A 25,798-nucleotide genomic window follows, 5' to 3' on the forward strand; every position below is an offset into this window, starting at 1 on the left:
CGGCGCATTCCTCTTCCCCTCCCCCTCCCTCTCTCCTTCTTCATAAATCCATTAAAAACACACAGACTCCACCACGTAATGAATGCAGGTATTAACTTTTAATAAATACATCGATCCCACGATAGCAAATGTTTCAGCGAGGGATAATGGAATGGATAATGGCTCTATGTGAATTTTTTTTTTTTTTTTTACGTTATATTCAATTGCGATTTTATGCCATTCGCAGTGTTTCATTGAAAAATCATTGAGTTACGTTTGATCATTAATGTATGTATGCCATATATAATTGTGTCTCACGGGAAAATCATGTCGAAATCAAATAATGCACTAACAATAGAACGAGTATATATGCTATATATTCTCATTATACGTGCACAGTTTTATTCCCATCACTGTCCAATGTTTTTCATCGTTTACCATAAGTATATACGAGTATATATAAGTTATATAAATGATGTCGTTTATTTATTATTGCTGCCTATGAAAAACGCATATCCCCTTGGCAAAGTGAAACAAACATAAAATAAGGTCGACGAGAGGAAGTAATTTCCAAAGGTTCCATTTATATTTTGACGAGGTTTCTATCGCGCGTGAAAACTTAGTATCGAAGGGAGCAGTTTCGAAAAGAAACGGGACGTGTAACAATAATCGACTGGAAAATAATGTATATACATATATACCTGCTATATACCGATGGTCACAGCTGTACGTACAGGGTGTATATTTTAATTCGCCGCAGGTCGTGGATACAAAAATTCGCTCATTTCGTGCAGTTACCGTAAGGGATATCAAATTTTTTACATGGAACCTTTTTCAAACTTCTTCCTACGTGCATTGAAAACGGCAATGTATATATGAAATAATAGTATCTCTGTTACGTAGATACCTACCGAGTTAAATAACTTTTTACATCCGCATTCTGAAGCGAGTCGAGGAGAGTATACACCCTATATATATATATACCGTCGTATTATATTCGATTCGAGGAGTTTAGAGATACTACCCGACTGATAAAAGACTCAATTCTCCTTTCGACTTATACACGATTTACCCATAGAAATATAGCCTATACATTATAAATGCGTAATAGAAGCTAATGCACAATTAACAATTTCGTATACTCTTGATAATTAGTCGAGCTGAAGACCGTATGTTGAGATAACGACAGAGATTCGGCCGTGTGATTTTGTGTACAATATTGAGGAAAAAAATACGTGACTCTGCGTATTTTTATCGGCTTATCTGGCCGCTAGGGCCGTGACCGTAAAACATCGGAATATATTGAAGAATAAAGAGGAGCAAAGTTATCACGTGCAGTCGTAGCACATACTACTGTCGATTGCCTGGTGCGTCGTGCGAAAGCAAAATGAGCTTGACCAGAAAAACCTCGCTGACAATATGTTAGAGGGGGAAGGAGTGGGGAGGTGACATTGAAACGCAGGATTGTTATAAAAATACAAGAATTTCGAGAGAGAGAGAGAGAGAGAGAGAGAGAGAGAGAAGAGGCTCGAGCGACAAGGACTTTTAGCTCATTTTATGAGTAATTTCCCGCAAGCACGGGGCTTAGTGGGCGAGTGTACGCGCGTGTATGTATGTGTGTGCGAGCGGAGCGTCAGGCAGAAATTGTCGTATCTCGCAGCTTAGGCCACGCGAAATCTACGGAGTTTGGTGCAGAGATGGAGGGGGGGGGGGGGTGGGAGTGCAAGGGAGATAACAGAAAACGAGCGTTCATTCAACGAAATAGGTGCACGCTACGTACTCACGATTATTATTACTGTCGGCTGGCGAACGTTTTTCTTTTTATTTCATCTTCGCGCCTATTCTTCCCTTATATACGACATTTCCTACTTCGTGCTAAAGTAATATAAAAAATTCCCATGTATTACTCAAGGAGTTTCCCAGATAAAATCGAATGACAATAAAGGGAAATGTCAAAATGAAAAATAAGTTCGTTTCAATGAAATTCCTCATTCTTGCTCCTTAATTTCTTTTTTTAGTCTCCTTGTTTTTCTCTTATTTTCCTTATTTTTCAATCTCTTCTTTGCCTCTATGATCGCACTGCTTTATCACTTCGAATTAATTTCAAAAAACGAATTTTTCATCGCACAGTGTTTAATTAACTGTGATGAAAATGAAAACGAAAATTTACTTGGCTAGTTCGAACTCCTCTAGACCTATATGGTTCTTTAAAGAGAGAAAGACGATTTCATGTTTTTTTAACGTACCGAATTAATTATTTTATTCTAAATTTTGGCATGCGAAAGAAAAATATTTCGAGCAAAGTCCATAACATTAGTATTACATAATATTGAAAATTAGGACTTTGCCAGTTTTCTGAGAAACAAAAATTCTCGTGCCATGCTGGATAACTCGTGGTAACATTACCTTAGATCAAAAAGTAAATTATTTATTGTTAGCAGATGAGTATAGCTTGTAATCCTTCGAAGGATTGTAAAAAGAAATTGAGATTTTAATTTTTAGCAGAACTGTGTTTAAAATATGAAGATTTTCTATATAAATTTTGATAATTTATTTACTTGTCAGATAAGTCTATTATATTGTGGGAAAATCCTTCGATCAACCATGTGAACCATGCGGGCTGTACTCAACTTGTAACAAAAAATATCTGAACTTTTCGTTTCAGAGAGGATTATTATTCACGAATTAATCTATACAAAAAGTTCGAATAAAATAATTCATTCGGTATGTTAAAAAATGAGGAAATATTATATGCTTTTCTTCCCTTTAAAATCCATGTAATCCCTTAAGCGATATAGCCTTGCTAATTAGCACCATTCGTTAGTGCGTTAAAATTAGGCGCTCGAGTTTGCTAGTTACAGCATTTCCGCGGATATTATTCATGACTGCGAGTGAATCGATGCTTTAATCAGACGAATGCCTCCTCCATCTCGATACCATTCGCATACATACCCGATGTATCTATGTAAGTAACTATATGGATGAATAACAACCAAAAGAAGAAACAAACTTTCGATCGAAGGAAAAGAGAGAAAGGTAAAATTTGGATATTCCGGTGTAAAAAGAAATTTCCTTCTAATTTTAAAGTCACTTTAATTACAAACGAGTTTTAATTTATTTTATCGGATCGTTAAAGGCTTTTTAAAATACTGAAAGAAAAATATTAAATTATAAAATATCGTCTAACAGAGTAAAATAATTAGGTCTTTAACGGCTTGAAGGAACACGAGCTATTGAAAATTAAATTACAAGGAAATAGTTTTTTAGGTAAGCCAATAGATGATGATCACATGACACATTGATAATATTGGTTAGGACACTTTGCACTATTATAACAGGATACCTATTACGAACAGAATTCGGTCTCCATTAGCATTACCAGCGAATAATATCCATCAAACGAGGGATGGAAATAAAAATGCGCCGGTATCTCGAGTGAATTTTCGCGCTCGAATACCAATGAGAATCGAGTCGAGAAATCAAGAAGTGGAGGGTTTATAAGAATGGGCAAGGTCTAAGGGGTACAAGTGCGAGTGAGATAGAGAGAGAGAGAGAGAAGGGGGGAGGGAGGGGGAAGAAAAGGAGAAAAGAATTTACTATACCTATATAGTTCTGGCGAAAGAGGTTAGATAGTAGTTTTTGTTTAAATCGTTATCGAAGATGAGAGAAAAGGAGAGAGAGAGAGAGAGAGTAAGGCGTTCTCGGTGGCCGCAATTATTTTCCAGGCAGCGGTTTTTGCGCGTTTCTGAAGGAGGGTTGGCACCGCGCGCGGCCGATTGCAATCTATGAAATTCACTCTGGTCGAATTAACATTGGCGCGCGGCCGGTGGTTGCAAACCCTCCCTCTCTTAACCCTAAGCCAGAGTGACTTTGCAAGTATAACTTGAAGGTAAATGTAAAGGTAGCCGAGCGTTGCGGTGTCCAAACCGCAGACGGAATCCTCGCAATCCACTCGAACCTACCAGCCAAGACTGATTATTTTAAAGAGAAAGCAAGGAGAAATTTTTTATCAAATATTTCCACTGCTCGTCGATACAAATCACTCGACGCACTCTAATTAAGCGTTACGGAGCAGTAACTCGCGAATGCAATAACTCCTTATATTTTTCATGCTGTCGCGCACTGCTTTGCACGTACCCCCTTCGCAAACAGTTGCATTTGTCGCAACAGTTGAATTTCTTCTTAAAAGATCTTATCAATTAATCGTAACTGAAACGTAATTTCTATGTAATTAAGAAAGGAGAATTTTCTCCCGCGTGAACGCATAATCTAATTTCCGCTTTCTCTCCTCCAGAAGGAAAATTCTGACGAAAATGCACTGTGCAATACACTTTGGTGGGACGATATATATAGATATATAATTAATTTTTATAATTAATTTAATTACCATATAAAAACACACGGCGCGCATCGATTTATCGCAAAAATAGCAAGAATTATAACCCTTCGGTCCAATTATAAATATTAAAACGATTTGGATAAACTATGATTGAATTCCATGATTGGAAATACGAAGAAGAAAAATAGAGGGAATGAGTCGTATTATAAGCAAAGAAAAACTATGATAATTCAAACTCGCGAGCACGTTTCTCAACAATTGCTGAAAGATGAAATTAAAAGAAAGAAGGTCACCGTTGAAGCGACTAGACGTGTAAATTGCTTTGGCTAAACTAAATAGAGAAGAATGAAAATTCGAAAGAGAAGCGCCTGATTTCATTAAGGCCCGGTTCATTTACATTAAAAAACAGCTGGGCGTGCAAATAGTTGGGAGGAAATAATAGAAAACGGGAGGAACAACATGGTTGATAAATGGAAGATAATGGAAAAAAGCAGGGAAGACTATTAAAATGTCAGTGACATTGCATCCAGCAACAGTGTATATACACGAAAGCTTTTAATAAGACGACTTTGAAAGCCATCGGAGTCGTTTCGTTCCATAGCAAAAGAGATTTATGTTTTCATTCGGTATCTGAAAATCACGCTCGTTATCCAGCCGTGTCTGGAAAGGAAGAAGCCCTCGCCGACTCGTAACAATTATGCCGATTGGCGGGCATAAAAATGCATGAAGTCGCAGTGGATATCAGCTCCGAATATCGGTATACTACGGTGGCCATGGATATACATATATACAGGTATACAGGTTTGATTGCAAGGAATCATTCGTGCGTAATACATTGTACAGTCTGTTACAAGTAGACCGACCCTCCTACATCCCAGCATTGGAAAATTAAAATGGAAAATATATCATGGAAGAGAGGAAAGTTTAAACGACGAGTTAATTAATTAGACGTGCTATTCCGGTTGGTCTGTTCAATCCCATCGAGGAGTGTGAACGCTATTAATAGGTTTTCTCCCACTCCCCCCCCCCCCCCCCCATCCCTATCCGTTCCTAGCTATCTCACCCTGTGCACATACAAATCGGGCCAACAATGGGATAGGCACCGTGACGATTATTAGCCGTGAATACCTACAAGGACGAGAACGATGGGGAGAAATTGCAGAAGCAGCAATACAGAGACAGCGGGGAAATCCTTTACAAGCTGTGAGTAATATGATCCTTAGAACGGTCGTGCGAATCCTTCGTAGTCCTCTCTCATCTTCCATCTTCCTCCAAATCTCGTTAAAAGGACGAGCTATACTGTCTTCGAATTTACAGCGAAATGCGTGTCTCTCTGTGCATCGATACGCTTCTTAATGATTACACCTGAGTCACTTTGAACGAAAAGAGAGTATGCCAGCTTCTCTATATATATATATAAGGTTTCATTTTATAACGAAGAGATGGAGAGTGGAGTACGGCATAGATAATAAAGTTGAAGGATACATAATGCACGTGCTCTTTGCTCTCAGCACGCTATCGGTATCGTTGGCCCACCTGTGAGCTTTTGCTTTACCTTCTCTCCCACCTTCCTCTTTTTCTTCTTCCCTATCCCTTCTTCTTTTTTCACCCTCTCCCCCTCCCCCTCCTCCTCCTCCTCCTTCGTCACCCAACCATCATCCCCACAAGTTGACGCCAAAGAGGGAAGCGAGAAAGATATAACTAGTCTAGCTTAGGCTAGGACGCTTCTTGCAAGAATAAGAGAAGAGGATCAGCAGGGATGTCCCGGGATTCTGTCCTCTATCGATCTTTCGCGTATATAGACACTAACTTGTGCCCTCCGCAAGCCGTGCTATGTATCCCTGCCATGTGCCATATATACGTATACCGTTAGGGGGCCCCCCTTCTTCTCACTCGCAGAATCACCCCCCTATTCCCCTCCTTTTTCCTCCTCCCCATCCTCCTACTATTCAATGCTTCCGTTGCCAACTCTCGCCCTCCACCTCCTCCCCCCCCCCCCCCCATTTACTACTACCTATACACTACTACTTCTACTCCTACCACTACTTTCACCTCCCCTCTTCTCGCTTTCTCCTATTCTACTATATCTCTATCCTTATACCTCCCCCTCTCCCCTTCATCCCTCTCTCTCTCTCTCTCCCTCCATGCGTATATCACAAACACACACATACCCACATACACAGGCAGTAATAGATGGCAGAAATGGAAGGCTCAGAGTCCAAGTGGCGTAAGTCCATTTCGCATTGCAAAGGAATCCATTCGTTTTAATGCTAGCTGCGATAAGTTCTAATGCATATTTGTCCGCATTTCAATAGTCTGACGAATTTTGCGCTTCGCTTGCCAATTCCTTGTCTCTTCCACCCAAACTTTTTCAATCAATCGTTTTATCAGCCGTAGTCGTGAAAGAATGGCAGCAACGTGTCGTTCCGGGGTTTGACAGTGGGTTATCGTGGGACCAACGATCCGTCTGTCGTAGGTGACCAAGTCAATTCATGCAGTGGAGGAAAGATATAGCACGCACATTGAAACCGGTTTAGAGTGTTAAAAGTGCGGAAGATCACTGTAGTTTGCCGATTTACGGACATATGCCTGTGATCAGGAGTCTAATGCTTTTCAACTATTTTCTGATTTCGGTTGGAAGAAACGAGAGTACGATACACGTTTGACTTGGCTCATTGAGGCACGCATGTCATTCGGTGTCCAAAACTTTCCAAATCCTTTCTCCACTCGGTTACAAAATACTAGAGGAACCGTATGACTTGATTCGTTGAAACAGACGTAATGTCAAATGGTCAAAGCTTTTCAACTCCTTTCTTCTCTCGACTGAAAAGAAAGAGTGAAAAAAGAAGCGAATATATTAATTCAGATTAACAATAAAGAATGCAAATAAATCATACACGTGCATATATATTGTCAAATATTTTCAACCCCTTCTTCACCACTTTATTAAAAATTAAAAATAACAAAAGTAAGCACAGAAGTTGGTATTTTACAACCAAGTTACAACACTCGTGTTATCAAGCATCTAAAATTTTCAACCCCTTTCTTCACTCGATTGAAAGAAACCATAGTATAAGCACGCGAAAGAAATTATGTAGATGCATTAACGCAGATTAATTAGAAACGAAATTAGCGAAGAATCCAAGCAATTTAAACACGTGCGCATTATCAGGGATGTCGGAAACTTTCCAACCATCTCCTCTACTTTATTAAAAGAAACAGAAGTATATAATCACACGAAAAAGAGAGAAAAAAAAGTGATGAACGTATTAACCCGAATTATCCATGGAACAAAATTAAGAGAGAATCCAAATAAATTAAACGCGCGATTATCATCAGGTGTCGGAAACTTTCCAAGCCCTTTCTCCGCACGTAACTCATATAATTAATTTCTAAAAAAGTTATGCGCGTCTATGCACTCTGAAAATGCACTGCCATACAAAAGAGAGGCAAGCAGCCATACGGAAGAAAGAAACAGACTGTCGTATTAACGCAGATTATCTCAGTGCACGTTCTGCTTGACACGACAATTTGTACTCGAAGCTGGAGCAACAGGCAACTTTCATCAAGCCTTTTAGAGCGCGCGTGTCACGTGCACTTGACGGTGTGTGCGTCACTCCCCCCCCCCCCCCCCCTCCCGAACCCCCATCTCTACCACCCCCACCAGAGCTATCATTCAACCATTGTCCAACACAACTCCTTTGTGTTTAAGTGCCGGAGAGAGCCGCCCTTTAATCCTCCTTGTTGCATTACTCCCAGTAGCCAATCGCAGCCAGTATGCAAATTACTGTTCCATCTGCAGTACCTATCTGCGTATAGCAAACTGTTGTATACCGATGGAAAACTTTCATTTTACATCGACGCCCCTCTTAATCCACCCTTTTGGCCCTTCGAACACTCTACTTCACGAAAAACCTGCAGTAGGGAAACTTAACAGCCCGTTCACTAAACGCAATTTATCGCGCGCCAACTATACCAACTATATATACAGCGTGGAGAAATCACTCGCGCAGCTACCTTATTTCTGCTCGGTAAAAACTTTCGATGGAAAGTTCTTCCTGCTTTCTTTGCAGTATTCGGCGTGAGAAAGGGATGAGGGGTTTTTGCCAGTTGGCTTTTGTGAGAGGTCGATAGCGGATACCCCGAACGAGATGATCTTCCAGGATATGAGCTACCCCATTCCCCCGATCCCTTCAAATTCTTCCTCCCCACGATTTACCCACCATTTCATATACATGGCTCGCAATTCAGGAACAAACAGCCAAAACTAATTATGTTACGATTCGTTAGACGAGTCGAAGAATTCAATTCGTGTGTCCAGGTAATTAAATCTTCCCCTCCCCTTCCCTCCTCGTCTTTTTTTGATACTCTAGAGCTTCGGTTTTTAAGCTCCAGACTCTGGCAGCAGAATAGAAAATTCAGCATCCGGCGGCGGGTATCGGTAGATCAAACAAAGATTTTCGTCTTTTTTAAAGAAAATTCAATATTTGTCTCGCTATATTGGAATGAAAATGGACTATCGTATGTCGATAATCTTGTAGAACTATATAGGTAGTCCAGGTACAACATTTTCTACTTGCGCGTCGATTAATTAATTATTCTTCTGCATCCTTTTTCGTTACTCTTTTGTTTTTCTTTTACTCTCTCGGCCTCTATTCTTTTGTCTGCCTCCGTAATCATTCAATGAAGCGATAATCTTACCCTTCTTATCGAGTATCGTACCAGCCTATTCATCTCCTGCAAATTGATAATGGGTCCTTAGACTTATTGCCACGCCTTTGCAACTTTCATTGACAAATAAGCCCATTAGAGCTATCAGCTTCCGCCTGAACGGTGAACCTCTCAAATAATTCTACTACTTTTTAATGATCAGCTCTGGACAATTTTTTGTTTTTTTCTTATCGAGAATCAAACGACGCTGCTTCAGATTACAACGAAGCTTTACTAAATTATAATTGGAATGACTAGCGATAAGCTAGTCGGTAAGGTAAACTGGTTCGACAGCTCGCACCGTTAATTACACTCCGAATAATAAACAACTTGTTGATTATCATTAATTCTGAATAAGCTTGCCAAAGCAGCTTTGCAAACTTCCAGGGCTCGAATGGTTTAAGATTGACAACCGTACGAGAAGGAGCAATGGATATATATATATATATATATATATATATAAATAGTATAGATATTACAGTACACGAAAAATCTGTAATTGCAGTAAAGAAACTTTATTGACTAACACACATATATATATAGTATTAAACGACTGTACAAACTACGTTAAAATCTAACGAACGAGAAAGATGAACGATTTGGCTGACTACGGAGAGTGATTTAGTGGTGAGTGGTGTTTGGAAAGATGGTTATCATTGATTTTCGTTAGTCTGTATCGGGAGATCGATATCAGCTTGCTCCCTCATCTTTAATGATAGCATCGATATCGGATAGAGGCTATCCGGGTCAGCAGAGAATCCATTCGCTTATTTCACTATTGGCGTTCGCATTTTGAAGCCTCATCCTCACCATCATTAACGAAGGATTTTTGAGATCCTGCACTAAGCCCCGGTGTATTGCTGAAGTACCTTGGACCACTCCTTCGGGAATTTTGCCTGTATGTGGGAAAGGACCTTCTTGATCTGGCGGGTCTCTTCTGGTGAGCATTGAGGACAGGAGCCCCTCAGCACCAGCGGTACCAGGCCTGCGAATCAAGTTTCAAATCTACAATGTCAGTCACTCCTTCTTACTCTCGGCTTAGATGCAATACGTACTTTTCAGACGACGTCCTACAGGATCGCACGGTACCTCTCCCAAAGCGCACTTTAACTGTCTTAGCAAATATCTCTCGTCGCTCAATGCCATTTTCAGCTGATCATCCGAGACCCGAGATTTTCCCGTCCTCTCCTCGCTGTTCTCGGCCAAGCAAACTGCGACAATAGCGCACAGAACACAAGCAACCTGCAACAAGTTTTTCGAACAATTATTCTCACATTTCTTCTTATCTATTTTCCTTCCGCAAAACATTCTTTATTTTCTCATACGCAAGTAGACTCTGTAGCAAATTAGGTTGTAGATTAACATTTCTACTTATTTATATATATATACATATGTAATCGTCTTTTTTTTTCTTATCGTTAACTATTATATTTATAAATTTGCTAAATGAGATAATTTTCTTAGTCGTGCACATTCACGCGAAGATATTTACAGCGGCGCTAGAATTAATTTGGCTTTATTGTATATATGTATGCAATATATAGATAAATCATTGGGTAGAAATGCCTCTATGCGTCAGACAGATTGCATCGGAGCGTGGTGCGTTTCGCGAATTGATTTGTGGATTGGACGTGGGTGGGCCAGAGCGGACCGGGATAGGCCAGCCACAAACCGCTTACTTCCGCAATAAACGGAAATCGTTGCCGATCATAAGAGGCTCCGTTGAATTGTGCGGCAAATGCCACTTTGCTCGGTGTCTACGTCTGCTTTGCTAATTCATCGCGCGCCTATGCCCTCGTGCTAGCTGTTACATACTTAATACTTCATTACTTCAGTCGAGAGACAATTGCGCAATGACGCGCATGGAGAAAGAAAAGCCACCGCATGTGTATATATATATAATACAATAGTGAAATCGCTAAAGTGGTCGGAGGAACGAACGATTGATATTCCAGTCAGAGTGGTCAGTATTTCCCCATAGAGACGCGGCGCCGCGCCGCGCCGCACTCTGCATATATAAGATAAGATAATTGCAAGGACTGTACGAATCGTAATCTTACAAATTTCTCGATAAAAGCGAAGCTCCTGTTCAGCGAGAAACGCGGCGAAATTACGCGATTTTACCTGACAGATTAAACTTGACATTTGCATAATTTCAGCACTCGTTAAGAGAACGTCTTTATAGACAAATATTTCTCCGACTTTTGAAGATTTAATTTCTCTCTCGCCGCCTCCTATAACGAAATAAAGGAAAAATCCAGCGGCTTGAAGACGACTTACTAAAGCGGCTGAGGCAGGTTAATTAAATAAATAAATAAAGAAAACGCGGGAGATGGAGCGAGAAATCTTTCTATAAGCCCAACTTTCCAACTTTCAGCTGCCTCTACCCTCTTCAACCGTCTTCCCTGTGTTTTTAATATTTTCTCTCTTGTCGCGATAACTTATTTTCCACGACGATCAAACAGAAGGGAGGATGAAGCATCGAACTTTGCAAACTCCAGAGAATGGATCACCAATGCTATTTGTGATTACGCCGGTATACCCAACCGACAAGGCTAAGGCGACTTTTTTTAACCACCCAATCTACGCTCAAGAGAATACCGCACGTCGGTTTCAGTTTCACGCACTAAAAACTTAAATTTCGCCAGAGTCTCGTCGCTGCCGGGAATTCGGAGGATGCGCTCGGGGAGGATTAGTGGGTAGAGTGTAGATTATTCGAGGTTTAAGTTTGGCAAAGGTCGAGCCCTGCTACCTTGATCGTCGAAGCCATGATGAAAGTCCTAATGGGAAGGACGTTGATGGAGATCGAAGAATCGGTATTGTAGAATTTCACGAAGCACCAGTCGAAAGCTGTTCCTTTCGCGACGAAATCTCTCAACGTACTGGCTGGCAATGGTGAGTGAGTCGGTGACTGGTGTCAGTTGGCAGCTGGCTCGACGACACCGTTCAGCCACGAGACAGCGGCAACCGGCAACCTCGTTTCATACGTCTTTCACACATGCAACCTTCTTACTCCTACCACGAGAACACCATTAATCCCCGCTTCTTATTTTTATTTCCATCGCAGCGATACGTTCCCCAAACACGGGGTACCATTGCTAATTCCTTTGCCGGGACAAAAGTTCGGCTAGGAAAAATCCTCGCTCGGTATAAAGGTCGACGTATACTTTCCCAATAAAAATACCTAGCGAAGCAATTGTTTACAGACACACACGTAAATTTCTTCCTCGTGTATCTTCGTGTATATGTGCGTGGACCGGGTGGACCGTTAGAGCGCCGTAGCATCGCCGCTTGGCGCCGATCGAAGGACCATTTATTCCGGAGAGACCGCAATATTTATCCGAGTCAAAGGATTCTAGCAGATTCCACGCTAAGAGGCCAAAGAATCTCTTGGAGAGCTTCGAACTAGCTCCTTGACGAATAGGACTCTCCCGGCTTCCTCGACACAAAGCTAACTTCGCGATCTGTTATTGTCTTCCTTTGAGAGGAGCGCGCTAATCGCGTTACGAAAAAGCCGCTAGAAAAAATGTTCCTCCTAGCAAAAACAGCTTGAAAAAACAGGAACTTGAGATTCCAAGAGTGAAATTGCTAAAAGTCCAGAGTTTATTCCTATCCGGTGGACCCTGTCGAGGGAAGCATTGAATCGGTAAGGAGCTTTCAACGAACTCGATGCTTCCAGTAGAATCGATTTACAACTTTTCAATCCATCGGCGCAAAAAGGAATCTTGCGTTATCCGGCCATTAGTCTCTTTCGATTGGTCGCTGCTGCTGGATCAATCCACTTTTAACCAGTTCTCACTCTCCTTTTCCTTCTCCCTGTATGTATAAACGTGCCACCTGCATGCTACACGCGACTCGCTATACAGATCCGAGTAATTACAAGCTTCTCACTCTGACGAAAACGAAAACGCGGTGAAAGCGAGAGGCAACAACGCAAATCCTGTTTCTCCCCCCCCCCCCCTCATGTCCCTCATTTCTTGCTTTTCTAACTCTGCAGAGTTTTCACCCATGGCCGCGTCATCCCGTCGTCTCGGCTAACACGCACCGACCGAGCCGGATGATTACGCGGAAGAGATCGCTCCGTGTGGAAAAGAAACCTCAAGGTGAAAGTTCACGATCAGAGAAAGTATACATTCGAGGAAAAGTCAGATATGGTCTAGTGGCTGAATACACCATGACTCGCTCTACTCGTACTACGACGATACAATACGTTTCTATATTTTTACGAGTCTTTCTTTCCCGGAAAACGATAAATCTCTACCACGCTCAGTTTTATTAATCTCTCGTTGAAATATTATTCCTTTTCTTGTTCACTTCGCAGTCGTGACACTTGTCGAGACTGTGATTTTAGTTGGAAAAATTGCGTCAACATTTTGTGGTTAATTGCTCGCCGGTATGATCGTATATGATGCCCTGCGACATGGCGTAATTTGTGCAAATGGGATCACTTCTTATTCAAGACACGCAACCGATTGATTGGCACGGCACGACACGCCGCGCCACGCCGCAACACGACACGACGCGTTACGCGCTACACCGTACCGTGCGTCACATATCAGTTTTGTTTGATTGTTTGGATCACTCCCGGTATACCGGCATGGTTTCTGAAATTCATTTGTGCACAGCGTGCAGCGAAAGGCAACTGTGTATACACACAACTGCCCTTTATTCGTTTATCGTCCTACTTCACTCATGTTTCCTGGAACGATTTCCAGCAATTTTCCCTACCAACAAACTCGCATTAATTTCAACCGTGTAATTACGCCAAGCGAATATTTTCCGCACGTAGATATTTATGTTTCATGAAATCTGGTTGAAATACGGGAGAAAAAGTCGTCGAAAGAGTAACTAATCTTTAGTTTAAGGATGTGTGGGTAGGTGTGGGAGCGAGAGAGAAAGAGAGATATATGGGAAAATTTCACAACAGCGGATAAACTTTTTTGAGGGATGCGATAGACAAATTGCTCTCCTCTAAACAGTTAAACAAGATTTTAATGAAATTAATTCTGCTTTTATTGAATAATAAGTAATTGAATCGGACATTTTTCTGTCTTCTTTTCTCTCAAAGCATTCGTACGAATTTATCTTCTTCGATAACACTCTGCACGAAAAATTAGAGCTATCGTTAAAATTTATTTAGCGAAATAATGTTTCTGTACTTTTACCAAAAGTTTATAGATTTAAGCTGATAATGTAATTAATTAAAATTAGTAGAATAATTCAGAAAGTGTTTCGGACGAAACGTATTTCGCGCGCAATACTCGCGATTTATTTTGATAGTTTCGCTTTAGAGGAGAAGGCACCATCTGCCAGGATATCATCGAATTAACTGGAAGAAAAGTACTCGGTGTGTAACATACGCGGCGCGCACCATCACTTCTTTTCTTTTCTCTCTCTTTCCCGCCTTCTCTATCACTCACTAGCTCTCTCTCGAACTCTCTCGTCGCTCTCGTCTCGCAAAGCAACACGCACAAACAAAGTTACCAACCAACCAAAGTGGGGACTGGGGAGAGAGAGAGAGAGAGACACGCGTAACGCGAGCGACAATGGCGACTTGAAAGCTAGCGTGCGTTTCTTTACTCGAATTCATTTTGACATCCCGAGAGTATTAGCTTGGCTTTATTTGCCAGTTTGTCAACGTTGAACAAAGTACTGCTTCAGTGAATAATGTGATTTAAGAAGCGTGGGACCGAAAAAGTACGAGGCACGCTGCTCTGCCAGCTTATGTGCGCTTGGTATACTACTAGTATACTATACACACAATTCATGGTGTTGGTTCATGCCGAAAAAACAGACCAGCTATTATGCACTTATCTCAATTCCTTCATTTATAATGTGCTGCAGGTGAAATTTTTAACCTTCTTTCGTCTTATATTTAAGCTTTATCCCTTTTTCGATAGACACATTTTTACCAATATGCCATTGTAACAACTCGCAAAGTTCTCTAGGTTAGGTTGATCTGAGAAACACTGGCATCGGCAGATTTTATTTTGCTCTCTTTTTAAATGGAGTTCTCTATTTTTTATATCACATCGAACGCCATAAACGTACACAGCCTATCGCTATTGTCGGATCTTTATTCTCCTTTGCCTAACGTACCTCGATAGTTCATTTATTATTTACGTCGTACATAAATAAAACCTATGTAAATTATCCAAATATAAATATTAAGTATCCACATTGACTTACATGCTTTAACTTGGTGTAGTTAACAAATAATATAATTGCAACAGATTTAATTCGATAAGGATTAATTTGTAAGAAAATTCAGTCAGAAAGCTACTATAAATATCTCTTTGATTGATTCTCGTCAGTATTTTATCTTTTTTATATATTTCCTTTTCTTTCTTTTATTACAGCTCAAAAGCAATATTTACTTGCTACTGAAAGGCTTAGGAGTTCACTAACGGCATGATAAAATAAAAGAACAGAACGAAGGAGATGAGCCATAATATCGCAGGCATGCCACCTTTTGCCAGGATGCCTTTAGGGGGTATTGGAATGGGTGTGAACATGGCTCCTAACGCCCCACACCCTGAGTCATCTGCTCATCCTCATCCACCCCCTCCGCCTCCTGCAGGTGCTAATCCAAAGAAGAAGAGACGAACAAATTCTAGTGTTGCCCAGCCACCCCCACAACAAGCTCCAACTGTGCAGGTAAATTTTTTTCTCTGCATTATTATAATATTAGAAAGTGGTAATATATGAAAATAATTGCAGGATCTTCTACCACCACCGCCAACTGGTTATGGAGATATAATAATTGCGAGCAACCCTTTCGATGATACTCCACCTCAGCCAGCGCAAAGCCCCATGATGCATGGAGGCCCACCGCACATGCATCCTCACCATCCACATCATATGGGTGGACCGCCCATGCGAGGCATGAGCCCTTTAGCATCGATCGGCGGTATGAGCCCCATGATGCCTCACAATATGGGCAACATGAGTCCAATGGGAAATTCTCCCATGCCAAGTCATATGAATCACATGGGTGGGATGTCACCCATGAATCATGCTCAGATAGGTGGTATGAGTCCCATGAACAACATGGGCCCAAGTATGCCCCCAGGTCCAATGAACACAATGAATAACCATATGAACATGAGCCACATGGGTAACTCGCAGCTCAGTGGGCCTCCCATGAACAGTCCGATGAACAATATGAACAGTGGACCTATGGGTAGTCCTATGAGCAATATGGGACATAGCATGGGCAGTCCAATGGGTGGACCTTTAGGCTCTCCCATGAATGCTATGGGTGGATCCAATCACATGCCTAATGGACCAATGAATATGAGCAGCATGAATAGCCACATGCCACCTAACAGTCCATTAAATGGACCATCCATGAACAATGTGAACAGCCCATTGGGACACAACGGATCTCAGCCTCACCCGAACCATATAGGCAGTAATCTTAGTAATTTAGGCAGGCCCATGAATGGACCAATGACAACCATGAGCTCCATGGTTACAAACAACATGAGCATGACCGGTCCAAGTCAAATGAATAATATGAATATGGGCGGGCCGCCAATGAATAGCATGTCCAGCATGAACATGAGTCATCATAATCAGATGAGTCACATGGGTGGACCAATTGGATCTATGTCGACCAACATGGGTGGTGGTCCTCCTATGGGTCATCCAATTAATATGCAAGGATCAATGCCGCCTCATGGGTTTCAAGGCCCGCCGGGAATGGGACCAAAGCCAATGCCAGTATCTGCTGGGAAGGTAAGCTATTAATAGATACATGGGCGTAGTTCTAATCTCACGCGCGACTCATCTTCGCTTCTGTTTCTAGATATATCCCCCCGATCAGCCGATGGTCTTCAATCCCCAAAATCCAAATGCACCGCCTATCTACCCTTGCGGTGTCTGTCACAAAGAAGTTCATGATAACGATCAAGCGATTCTTTGTGAATCTGGTTGTAATTTTTGGTTTCACAGGTGAGGGATAGATTTAAGGCACGTGCGCTCACTTAATACTTACAATATTATAGCAATACCAATAACAGTTAGCCTATAAAAACAGCATCGATATACAGGGTTTTTCCCTAATAGCGAAGCATAGGAGATTCGTGTTAGTTGACTGTAGCACTCGGAATGATGTAATCTGAGAGGGATGATTGGTCAATATTGTGCAATGCCAACTTAAAATAGGCCACTATCAATAGTTGGATACGAGAAATGTGACTCACCCGCCATTTTGGTGTGTAAAAATGTTTACATGCTAATCGTAACAAAAAAAGGTGTAAAATGATGAAATGTCAAAAAGGTGAGATTACTAACGTAAAAGTTGAAAATAATGAATGGAAAATACGAATATTCTTAACTTCCATTCATTATTTTCAATTTTTACCTTAGTAACCTCACCTTTTTGACATTTCTCCATTTTATACCTCTTTCTGCTACGATTAGCACGTAAACACTTCTACACACCAAAAAGGCGGATGGATCTAATTTTTCGTATCCAACTATTGGTAACGACCTATTTTAAGTTGGCACTGCACAATATTGACCAATCATCCCCCTCAGATTTTATCATTCCGAGTACTATAGTCAACTAACACGAATCTCCTATCGCTGTTAGCAATAAACTCTATATATAATATGTATATATGTATTTCCAGGGGATGCACAGGATTATCAGAATCAGCGTACCAGCTATTAACTCAAGAAGTTTACGCCGAATGGGTTTGTGACAAGTGCTTGCAGTCAAAAAACATACCCCTCGTCAAGTTTAAGCCATAACACTTCTTGACTCGTCGTATAAGCGACGCACGATTGACTCTTTGTTAGCGTTTACACTTTGTACACGCACATATGCGGCGTGCGATTGCACACACGTACACAGACAAAAAATACTATTGCACGCGCCGAGTCGTGCATACGATATAAACATGCGCTGTTTGTTAATAAATTAGCTTAACTTGTTGAGATATTAGGATATCATTGACGTGAGACGTATTGGAGAGAATATCAAGCAAAGGGCAGATGAATGACACGTTAAGAGTTATTTTAAATTTCGAGTATTTTCATGACAAGTGGATTCAACCATCTCATCAGACTTAGTATAACTTTTGGTTTCAATTTATGCGCCCTAATAGCAATAGAGACACTCGAAAGAAAGTTAATTGTAAGCACCAATGAAAGAGATCCGTGACGATGTTATAGAAAAATCCATTTATTTTATGTATCATACATATATCGTTCACACTGGATTAATTTTTTTTTTAACAGAATATATTTTAAATTGATTTTATACTTACGACGCATAGGCAGAAGAAAAGAGTAAGCCAGGTACAGACAGAAATACTAGAACGAACTGTGATTGCTAAACGAATCTGTCATTGGTGTGAACGATCGATCGAGGATGTGACTTTTATTTTATTAAGATGTTTTTATTTTCCTTTTTTTTTTTTTTTTTTTTTTTTTTTTATTAAGACATTTTGCAAAGAATAAACTGTTAAACTATTTCATTGGTATCCAAGTCGCTTTGGTAATTCGGAAAAGTAAGCGATATACTTTTCGTCTGCGTATTAAAACTATGAGAATAAGTTTACAAATGTTTAATAAACTGATATGAATTGAAATTGGTACTGTATATTGCGTTTGTTATGCAAAAGGACAACGTATTGTTAAAAAAATTGCGTACGTTAGGCGTCATTAAGTTTTTTCTTTTAAACGCGTATCACGCAATTTTCTCCAAAAAGATGGATGAGAAATCACGGTGATTTTTTGTTTTAATGAAAGTACGTGAAGTATTTTTTAGTATCTTAAAATGCCAGTACACGCACGTAGCAGGAATTAATTACTTTTACACCACAGAATTCATTACTTCGATTATTGACGTTAAAAGATTGCTTTCTTTTTTAGCTCGCATATTGTTTAAATTTAATATACGACTAGTCCTTTAATTTATATTGTTTTGTTATGTAAATGCTTTATCATGTAACTTTATATGTATGAATATGTAAAATTACGTTTGAGAGAAAGTATTTTATATTTTTCTTTACTCGGTGACAAAAAAGATTATAATTCTACTCGCGCGCTCGGATAAAGTAAGGAATTCTGTGTCAATAACCCTGAAATTCGAAGGTAAGATAATGGTCACATCTGCCGGACTATCGGTATCAATAATATATATATATATATATATATATATATATATATATTGAAAAGAACTGAGTATTATTGATACGAAGATAAGAAAGAAATGAAAGGGAAGAAGATGGAAATTCCGTCGGCAGCTAACAGAAAATTAATGAGTCCACGGATTGTATAGTTTTTTATATGTATATGAAATATAGCCAGTTATCATTTTACAAATTAATGCCTGTATTAAACGGAGTTTAAATTGTGAATCGAGAGAGTTTCTTGGAATATCCAATATATTGAAGCATTATAAGTGGATGACGGTGAGAAAGAGAGCGTGCTCGTCAGGTAGAACCGGCCCGCACAAGCGGTATTCTCATAAGCTCTTCGATTGCTCTGTATGATTCATGCCTTAAACTTGTTTTACTATAATCGTTTTTAACAAATATTACAATGCGAGTAACATACACAAAAAATCCTATAACTACATAATGCTCATATTAGTATTACAACGAATAGAGTACCACCTTCACATATCTTCTTTCTATTTTTTCTCATGCGGGGAAGAAGGTCACGCTATACCTGTTAACGTTGCTTTTATTAAAGAAATAAAAAACAATAAATATAAAGCCGGGTAAATGTACACAAAATTAGGGGGGAAAGGGGGATGTTTATGGCAAGACGGGGGGGGGGGTGGTTTGACGAATCAGCAGTAATATCTCGGCGAAAGAGATTTAATTAACGCGCTAATAATTCAACCATGTGTAGTTGGAAAGTGAGCAGGATCGTTTTCTTCTTTTTTAGTACAAACGAATTATTATTATTATTATTAATTTTAATTAAGATTAGTCTTTAAAGCTATCTACGATATGCGAACAGTTTACACACAATGCGTGCCTCGAGGGAAATGGTTGTTGTCTTTCAATTTAAGTTTAACAATAATTAGCTTAGCCCCTGTACAATTTGTTTTAAAGCAAATGCATTTCATATGTGTCTAAGTTTATCTTGTCTCATTGTACCACCCACGAAATATACAACCACTTTTATTTGCAGCTAACGAAAAGAATGTAGATGAGCAGAATTTTATTAAATACGGTATACAAATTTCTTAAAAACAGTTCTCAATTGAATTTATGTATAGTTGTGCATTCTCCTGATTAGCTCTCGAGAAGGATCAAGGGACTTTTGACCATACCAATTCAGGTAGTATCTTGGCACTGGTAGTGAAAGCTGAGTGAAAAAGAGGAGATAAAAGTAACGAGGGCAGAATTAAGACACGTTTATGCATACTAGATCGAAGAGGACGACGAATATTTTACTTTTTCGTTGCAGAGAATGATCGAAGAATTGATTCATCAGTGGTTTCCTTGTCTGGGGCGGAGGCTGCTGGTAATAGTATTGATGATCGATCACACTAGTAGCTGGTTTCTTATTATTCCCTCCCAATTTTCCATAAACTCCGTATTTCCTCTCATCGGCAGCTTTTAGAGCACCGTTCATTTTCATAGCCATATAAACTTGCTCCAGGATCCCGTGACTCTTAACCAAGAAATCCCTTTGATTGAGACTTATTATTCGATCTCTCTCCTCCGTTTCGGATATGGCCTCTGGCTCGAACGAATACAATCGTGTATTCGGAGCTCTCGTTCTTTTACTAGACGGCTGAAATGCCCAATTGATATATATTTATGATCAATCAATTGGTGAGTGACTGAAATGCAAAAGAGCTTCCTTCTGGTTACTCACTACGGCGGACAGAGTTTTCCTAGATACGCGTTTGTTAAGATTTTTCTCCAGACAGGCAGACGTGCTTCTTAGCGTCTTAGACTGCTTTGGACTCTCAGGGCCGATCTTCTGCTCGCTCCACTTGATCCCAATATTTTTGCTCTCTTGCTCCTTCATCCTAGCCTTTGAGGAAAGAAACGATGATAAACGCGCTGATGAGAAGATTGCATATGCTCGAGTTACCTCGTATTCCTCCCGTTGCTGCTTCACGGCTTCCTCGTGGGCCTTGGAGGCAATTGTCTCTTGGAACAGAGAGGCACCGTTTTGTTTGAAGAAAGGACTGTACTTATCCAAATCGTCGCAGGGGTAGATCTGTCGAAAATTGCCCAAATGTTCCTCCTCCCATTTAAACTGACCCTCGATTATTTCGCCGCTGATCCTTCTAGAGCTTTAACCAATTTCGTACAATCTTTTGCTTAACCAATTCAATTAAAATTCAATCGAGCCAACCTATTCTCCTTAGGGTTTATGTTCTGCAACAATCTATCTCTGATTCTCCTCCTATCCTCCTCCATAATTCTCTTCTTATCGCATTGCTGCAAATTCAACATCTCGAAGGTATTTATCAACAAGGCTTCCTTTATCTCCTTATCTATCTGCGCATCCGTGTGAAAGCTCGGCGAATGATTGACCTGCAATGACCCCTCGTAAGCCACATTTCTCGACAATTCGTAAGAAGGTTATAATCGTCCAGTCCGAGGATTACCTCCAGCAGGTACGGCTTCAGTTTCCAGTCGAGGAGAATGTCAAAACCCAACAACTCGAAACACGCGTAGGTTTTGTCGTGGGTTGGAAAGCAAGTGTGATAACTGTGCTTCAATATCGGATGCGCAGCTATAATAGTTTTGATTATTATTTCGTCCACCTTGGTCCAGAGTTCTTCTGGCTCGATATCTCGCATTTGAAACCATTTGTTCAAGGTCGATATCTTTCTACAAATATTAATCTTAATATTCTTCCAAAGCAGACTCGCGTTACAACGAAAACATACGAAACATTAGACTTTTAATTACTGCATCTCACATGCCTTTTACTGCCTATCTCCTCATCCACCACGTACATCCTGCTGTGTTTGTTGATCGAATAATTGGTTAGGTGCATGAAGACGTTGGAAGTGTTTTGCACGGTTGGCTCCTTGTACCTGCTTGTTGCAAAGCTGTAATATATATAAATATTTATGAGAGATTAAATATTGTAAAAAATAATTCTTCATGAGCAACTAACGACAATAAGAATATTCTCTTGAAGAGATTACCGGGCCAGACCATCGTTGAAGACATAGATCCTTAAAGGGTCGCACGACGTGATAAGCGTATAAATTCGTAGATCGAACTTGTAACCGTCTATGAGGAATGGCTGTAAGAAGCAATAAAGCGTGGAAAGTATATGATAATACTCTCAGACTTTGGGTCGAATAAAAATAATCACTTTGGCCAAGTAGATCTGGCAGATCATTCTCTCGTTGATCTTGATGTCTTTCAAATTTTTCGTCAGATATATCCCTCGTCCTTGACATCCGGTATCCGGTTTAATAATGAAGGTCCTCCCTCGTCTCAAAGCGGCATACGCCACTGCTTCGCCGTGACTTGAAAGAGGAATTTTTATTCGTCGGTTAGTCCAATAATCGCATCGCTCCGCGCGATATGATCATTGAAAAATTCATCTCACTCTGCCGGGAAGCACCATGTTTTTGGGAAAAAGTTGTAGTCCTTCGGGAAGAGTTTTAACATGCGATTCAAATTGCGCGCGAGCAAGTCTTTCCTACAAATTTCTGTCATGCCCGGAAAATGATTAACCTTTTGAAATCTTTTCATGTCTTTCGCACGCTCGATGCTCACGCTGAGATCGGTCCAATAGAGGTTCCAGCTACTGTCCTCGGTCACCTCCTTCATTCCGAAACGGGTAGCGACTTTCCTTACCACGTCGTACTTGCAATTGCTCGTACATATGGTTAAATATCTAATTGACCAATCGAATAATTGTCAAATCTCGGGGACATAATCCTCTCGCACTAACCTCTTTCTCCTTTTCTTTCCCTTAGTCGTCAGGGCTTCGTCAGAATGTTCCCTGGTATCTTGAGCCATTTCGGGCCGTCTTCCATCTACGATTTAACCATTAAACGTACACGTTCAAAGGAAATTCTTTGATCGCGCTAGATCCATTACAAACCGTTGAGATTTCTTCCTCTGGCTTTTTCATGATCCTGATTGATTATGTCAAGACAATTTTCCGGACATACCATTGCAATGAAAATATATTCAAAAATTATAAAACATGCTTATAAAAGAGATTTACTACTAATTTCTTTTTTAACCACGCAGCATGGTACTATGTACCATGCCAAATTATCGCTTCTCTCGACTCTATATTCAGATTACTCCTAAAATCTTCTATATGAACATGTACTACATCGATTGCTGTTGTTTAATAAATTGTACGGATCAAAAATGCTTTCTTTAACTAATTTACTATATATTATTAATTTGTCAAGGTTAGTCGAAGCGGAGAAAATATTTATTGCGTATATAGATATTTGTTTTTCAATTGAAGTTGGTATCGCTACTGCTCGTCCCTCCCTGTGTGTGTGTGTGTATATATACGTATATAGATGTGTATCCTATCATCGATAAATTTTTATATAAAAAAAATTACAATATTTATCTACGTCCACTCGATATATAGAATCTTGTTTTCTCTCATGGAAATAACGAGAAGAAGACAGAGGTTGAAATAAGAAAAGCAAAGGAATTGATTTTTCATGTAAGGAGATGATTCGACGCTGCATAGCAAACTCTTTGCCACTCAGCTACTGTGCCATACAATAGACCATGGGAAACATTGCTTATTCAGATATTGTTTTCTTATCTCTTAATTCGCGTGGGCGAAACAATGAAAGAAATAATAAATGACATCCTCTGTGGATTTTCAAAAATAATAGAAATATTTGAGGAAATCTGGATCAACTCGCAGGCCCGATTGGTCCATTATTAAATTAAAAATTAAACGAATCGAATAGGCCGTGGTTTTTTAGTCGAGCCAAAGGACAACAAAGTTTCTAGCCAGAAACTTTTCGTATCCGTCCATGCCTCTCGCTCTTTGCAAATAAAAATCTGAGCAACCGTATATAACGAAAAAGGTATCGAGCCGTGGAGAAAAACAGGAGAGACGAAAAGAAAATAGAAGTAAGGCTATCTTTCTTAATTGCTCACTCGTAATACAAGTCGAGACACACAGCGAACCCTTGTATCACGACAATCAAGCTAACTTGAGTCATCAGCTGTTCAGCAGGAGTATTGCTTGTTGAATTTTTCCAGCTATTTTCTCTTTCGCGTTTACTATATATATATATATATATAAAGATACGCGCCAGCAAAGACTTGGTTACGTTATAATAACGTAGCTTATCCTTTCTTTATCTTTCCCTCGAATGAAGGGAGAAAACCAGTGAGGGAGAGAGAGAGAGAGAGAGAGAGAGAGAGAGAGAGAGATATTAAACGTTTACTGGTAGAGTTTTAAATCATGCGTAGCAGCACCCTTATGATCGGTAGGCCTCTTGGTGATACTACAACCGCCCATAGAAATGGAAAATCAGGCCATTCTCTTCTTATACCACATGGAAATTAATGACAAGTAGGTCATATACGAGGATATGCTTTAACCTTGGATCGCAGATAAAGGAAGATTCGTCGTGTCGTTTCCATATTATCATTTGACCGCGACCGCGCGACACACAAGACAACTGAGACAAGTATCTTTGCCGAGTGCCGTTTTGCGCGAGATTCCCGGGCTTCCCCTCCTTATCTCCGTCAGGACCCTCTCATCCTTGCAACTCACTTATCGAATTGAAATGAAAACAGTCCAGCTGACATATATATATATATATATATATATATGTGATACGTCACCGAGCGTATACATAATATCGTATATACATATTGCACAGTACAAGTCATTTCGCAATTTCACAGAGGTTGAGGTCAGGCCATGGTGAAATCTAATGGGAAACAGAGGGAATCGTGCTTCCTGGATGGAGGGAGAATTATTTATAAATGTTAACAGGAGTTTAACGAATGGCGATTGTTATTGTTGCGATTTGCGGTGGCGGTTGTGTGACGGTGCATAAACGTGAAAAAGTGGATAGCGAGGAACGGTTGTCCAAGGCGCCAGTCAGCATCCCACGCACTACTATATACTCTCCCCCTCCACCCGCTATTTTTCCCCCTCTTCCTTACACCCACGTCTCCCATCTACGCATACCCCCATATGCGTACGAGAAGATTCTCGCCGAACCAACTCGCGAATCTCGACTGCTCTCGACCTTATACCACTCAACCCCTCCCCCCTCTTACCCATTAAATTTATTTGTCTTTCGCAGTGATTCACTTCTCAATACGACTTCCCATCTCAGCGATGAAACGACTACACATTGAAATTTTTCTCTCAAAAATATCATCCTGATTTCACAAATCTACTCTCGCTTCATAATAGAGAAATATTGAATTTTGCGTTGCACGAATGCAGAATGCTGTAAGGAAATTTGCAGAAATGGCGAGATTGAAATTGGCTAATTGCGCAACGTCACTCGTCTATATTTACAGCCAGTTAACAATACATAGCAAAGGTAGTTTCAGTCAAAACGCTGCCAATCGACAATCCTTTGACTCGATCTCTTATTCTTGATCGTAGCTCTTATTATTACGTAATCGCGTTAAATCACACTTTATCAATAAATTTAATCATTATCGAAAAGCGCGCTAGGCCCTTGACAAAAGTTTCTCCGCCTAAAAGGTATGTATATAGTCTAACGAATTTCAAGTACTGCGAATGTACACTTATCGCGTTTATTGTCGCCGATGTGTGCGAGATAAATGAACTCGGTGA

The 25,798-nt window shown here is 40.2% G+C and overlaps 3 protein-coding genes across 3 annotated transcripts; 1 reads left to right on the top strand and 2 right to left on the bottom strand.

Annotated features, from left to right (window-relative positions):
• Positions 1 to 9,528: 9,528 nt before the first annotated feature.
• LOC136785711 (putative odorant-binding protein A10) lies at positions 9,529 to 11,992 on the bottom strand. The gene is made up of 3 exons (XM_066746937.1): positions 11,781 to 11,992; positions 10,084 to 10,270; positions 9,529 to 10,013 (listed from the first exon to the last, which is right to left on the bottom strand). Exons 1-3 carry the CDS (start codon positions 11,796 to 11,798, stop codon positions 9,871 to 9,873), a joined length of 348 nt encoding a protein of 115 aa, XP_066603034.1. The 5' UTR covers positions 11,799 to 11,992; the 3' UTR covers positions 9,529 to 9,870.
• Positions 11,993 to 14,570: 2,578 nt separating this feature from the next.
• Positions 14,571 to 19,370, top strand: pygo (pygopus). Its single transcript, XM_066746936.1, has 5 exons — positions 14,571 to 14,872; positions 15,388 to 15,685; positions 15,749 to 16,768; positions 16,839 to 16,984; positions 17,668 to 19,370. Exons 2-5 carry the CDS (start codon positions 15,470 to 15,472, stop codon positions 17,786 to 17,788), a joined length of 1,503 nt encoding a protein of 500 aa, XP_066603033.1. The 5' UTR covers positions 14,571 to 14,872; positions 15,388 to 15,469; the 3' UTR covers positions 17,789 to 19,370.
• Positions 19,371 to 20,253: 883 nt separating this feature from the next.
• LOC136784511 (tubulin polyglutamylase TTLL13-like) lies at positions 20,254 to 23,001 on the bottom strand. The gene is given in 10 exon segments (XM_066745202.1): positions 20,254 to 20,774; positions 20,853 to 21,040; positions 21,101 to 21,332; positions 21,368 to 21,549; positions 21,624 to 21,849; positions 21,945 to 22,073; positions 22,173 to 22,273; positions 22,346 to 22,502; positions 22,586 to 22,876; positions 22,934 to 23,001. Coding segments are annotated over 10 exon segments (1,947 nt in total). The 3' UTR covers positions 20,254 to 20,401.
• Positions 23,002 to 25,798: the final 2,797 nt, after the last annotated feature.

This window comes from Prorops nasuta, unplaced genomic scaffold, assembly GCF_024137725.1.
Source record: "Prorops nasuta isolate Cenicafe-Biocafe unplaced genomic scaffold, Cenicafe_Pnas_1.2 PNAS00003, whole genome shotgun sequence".
NCBI lineage: Eukaryota > Metazoa > Arthropoda > Insecta > Hymenoptera > Bethylidae > Prorops > Prorops nasuta.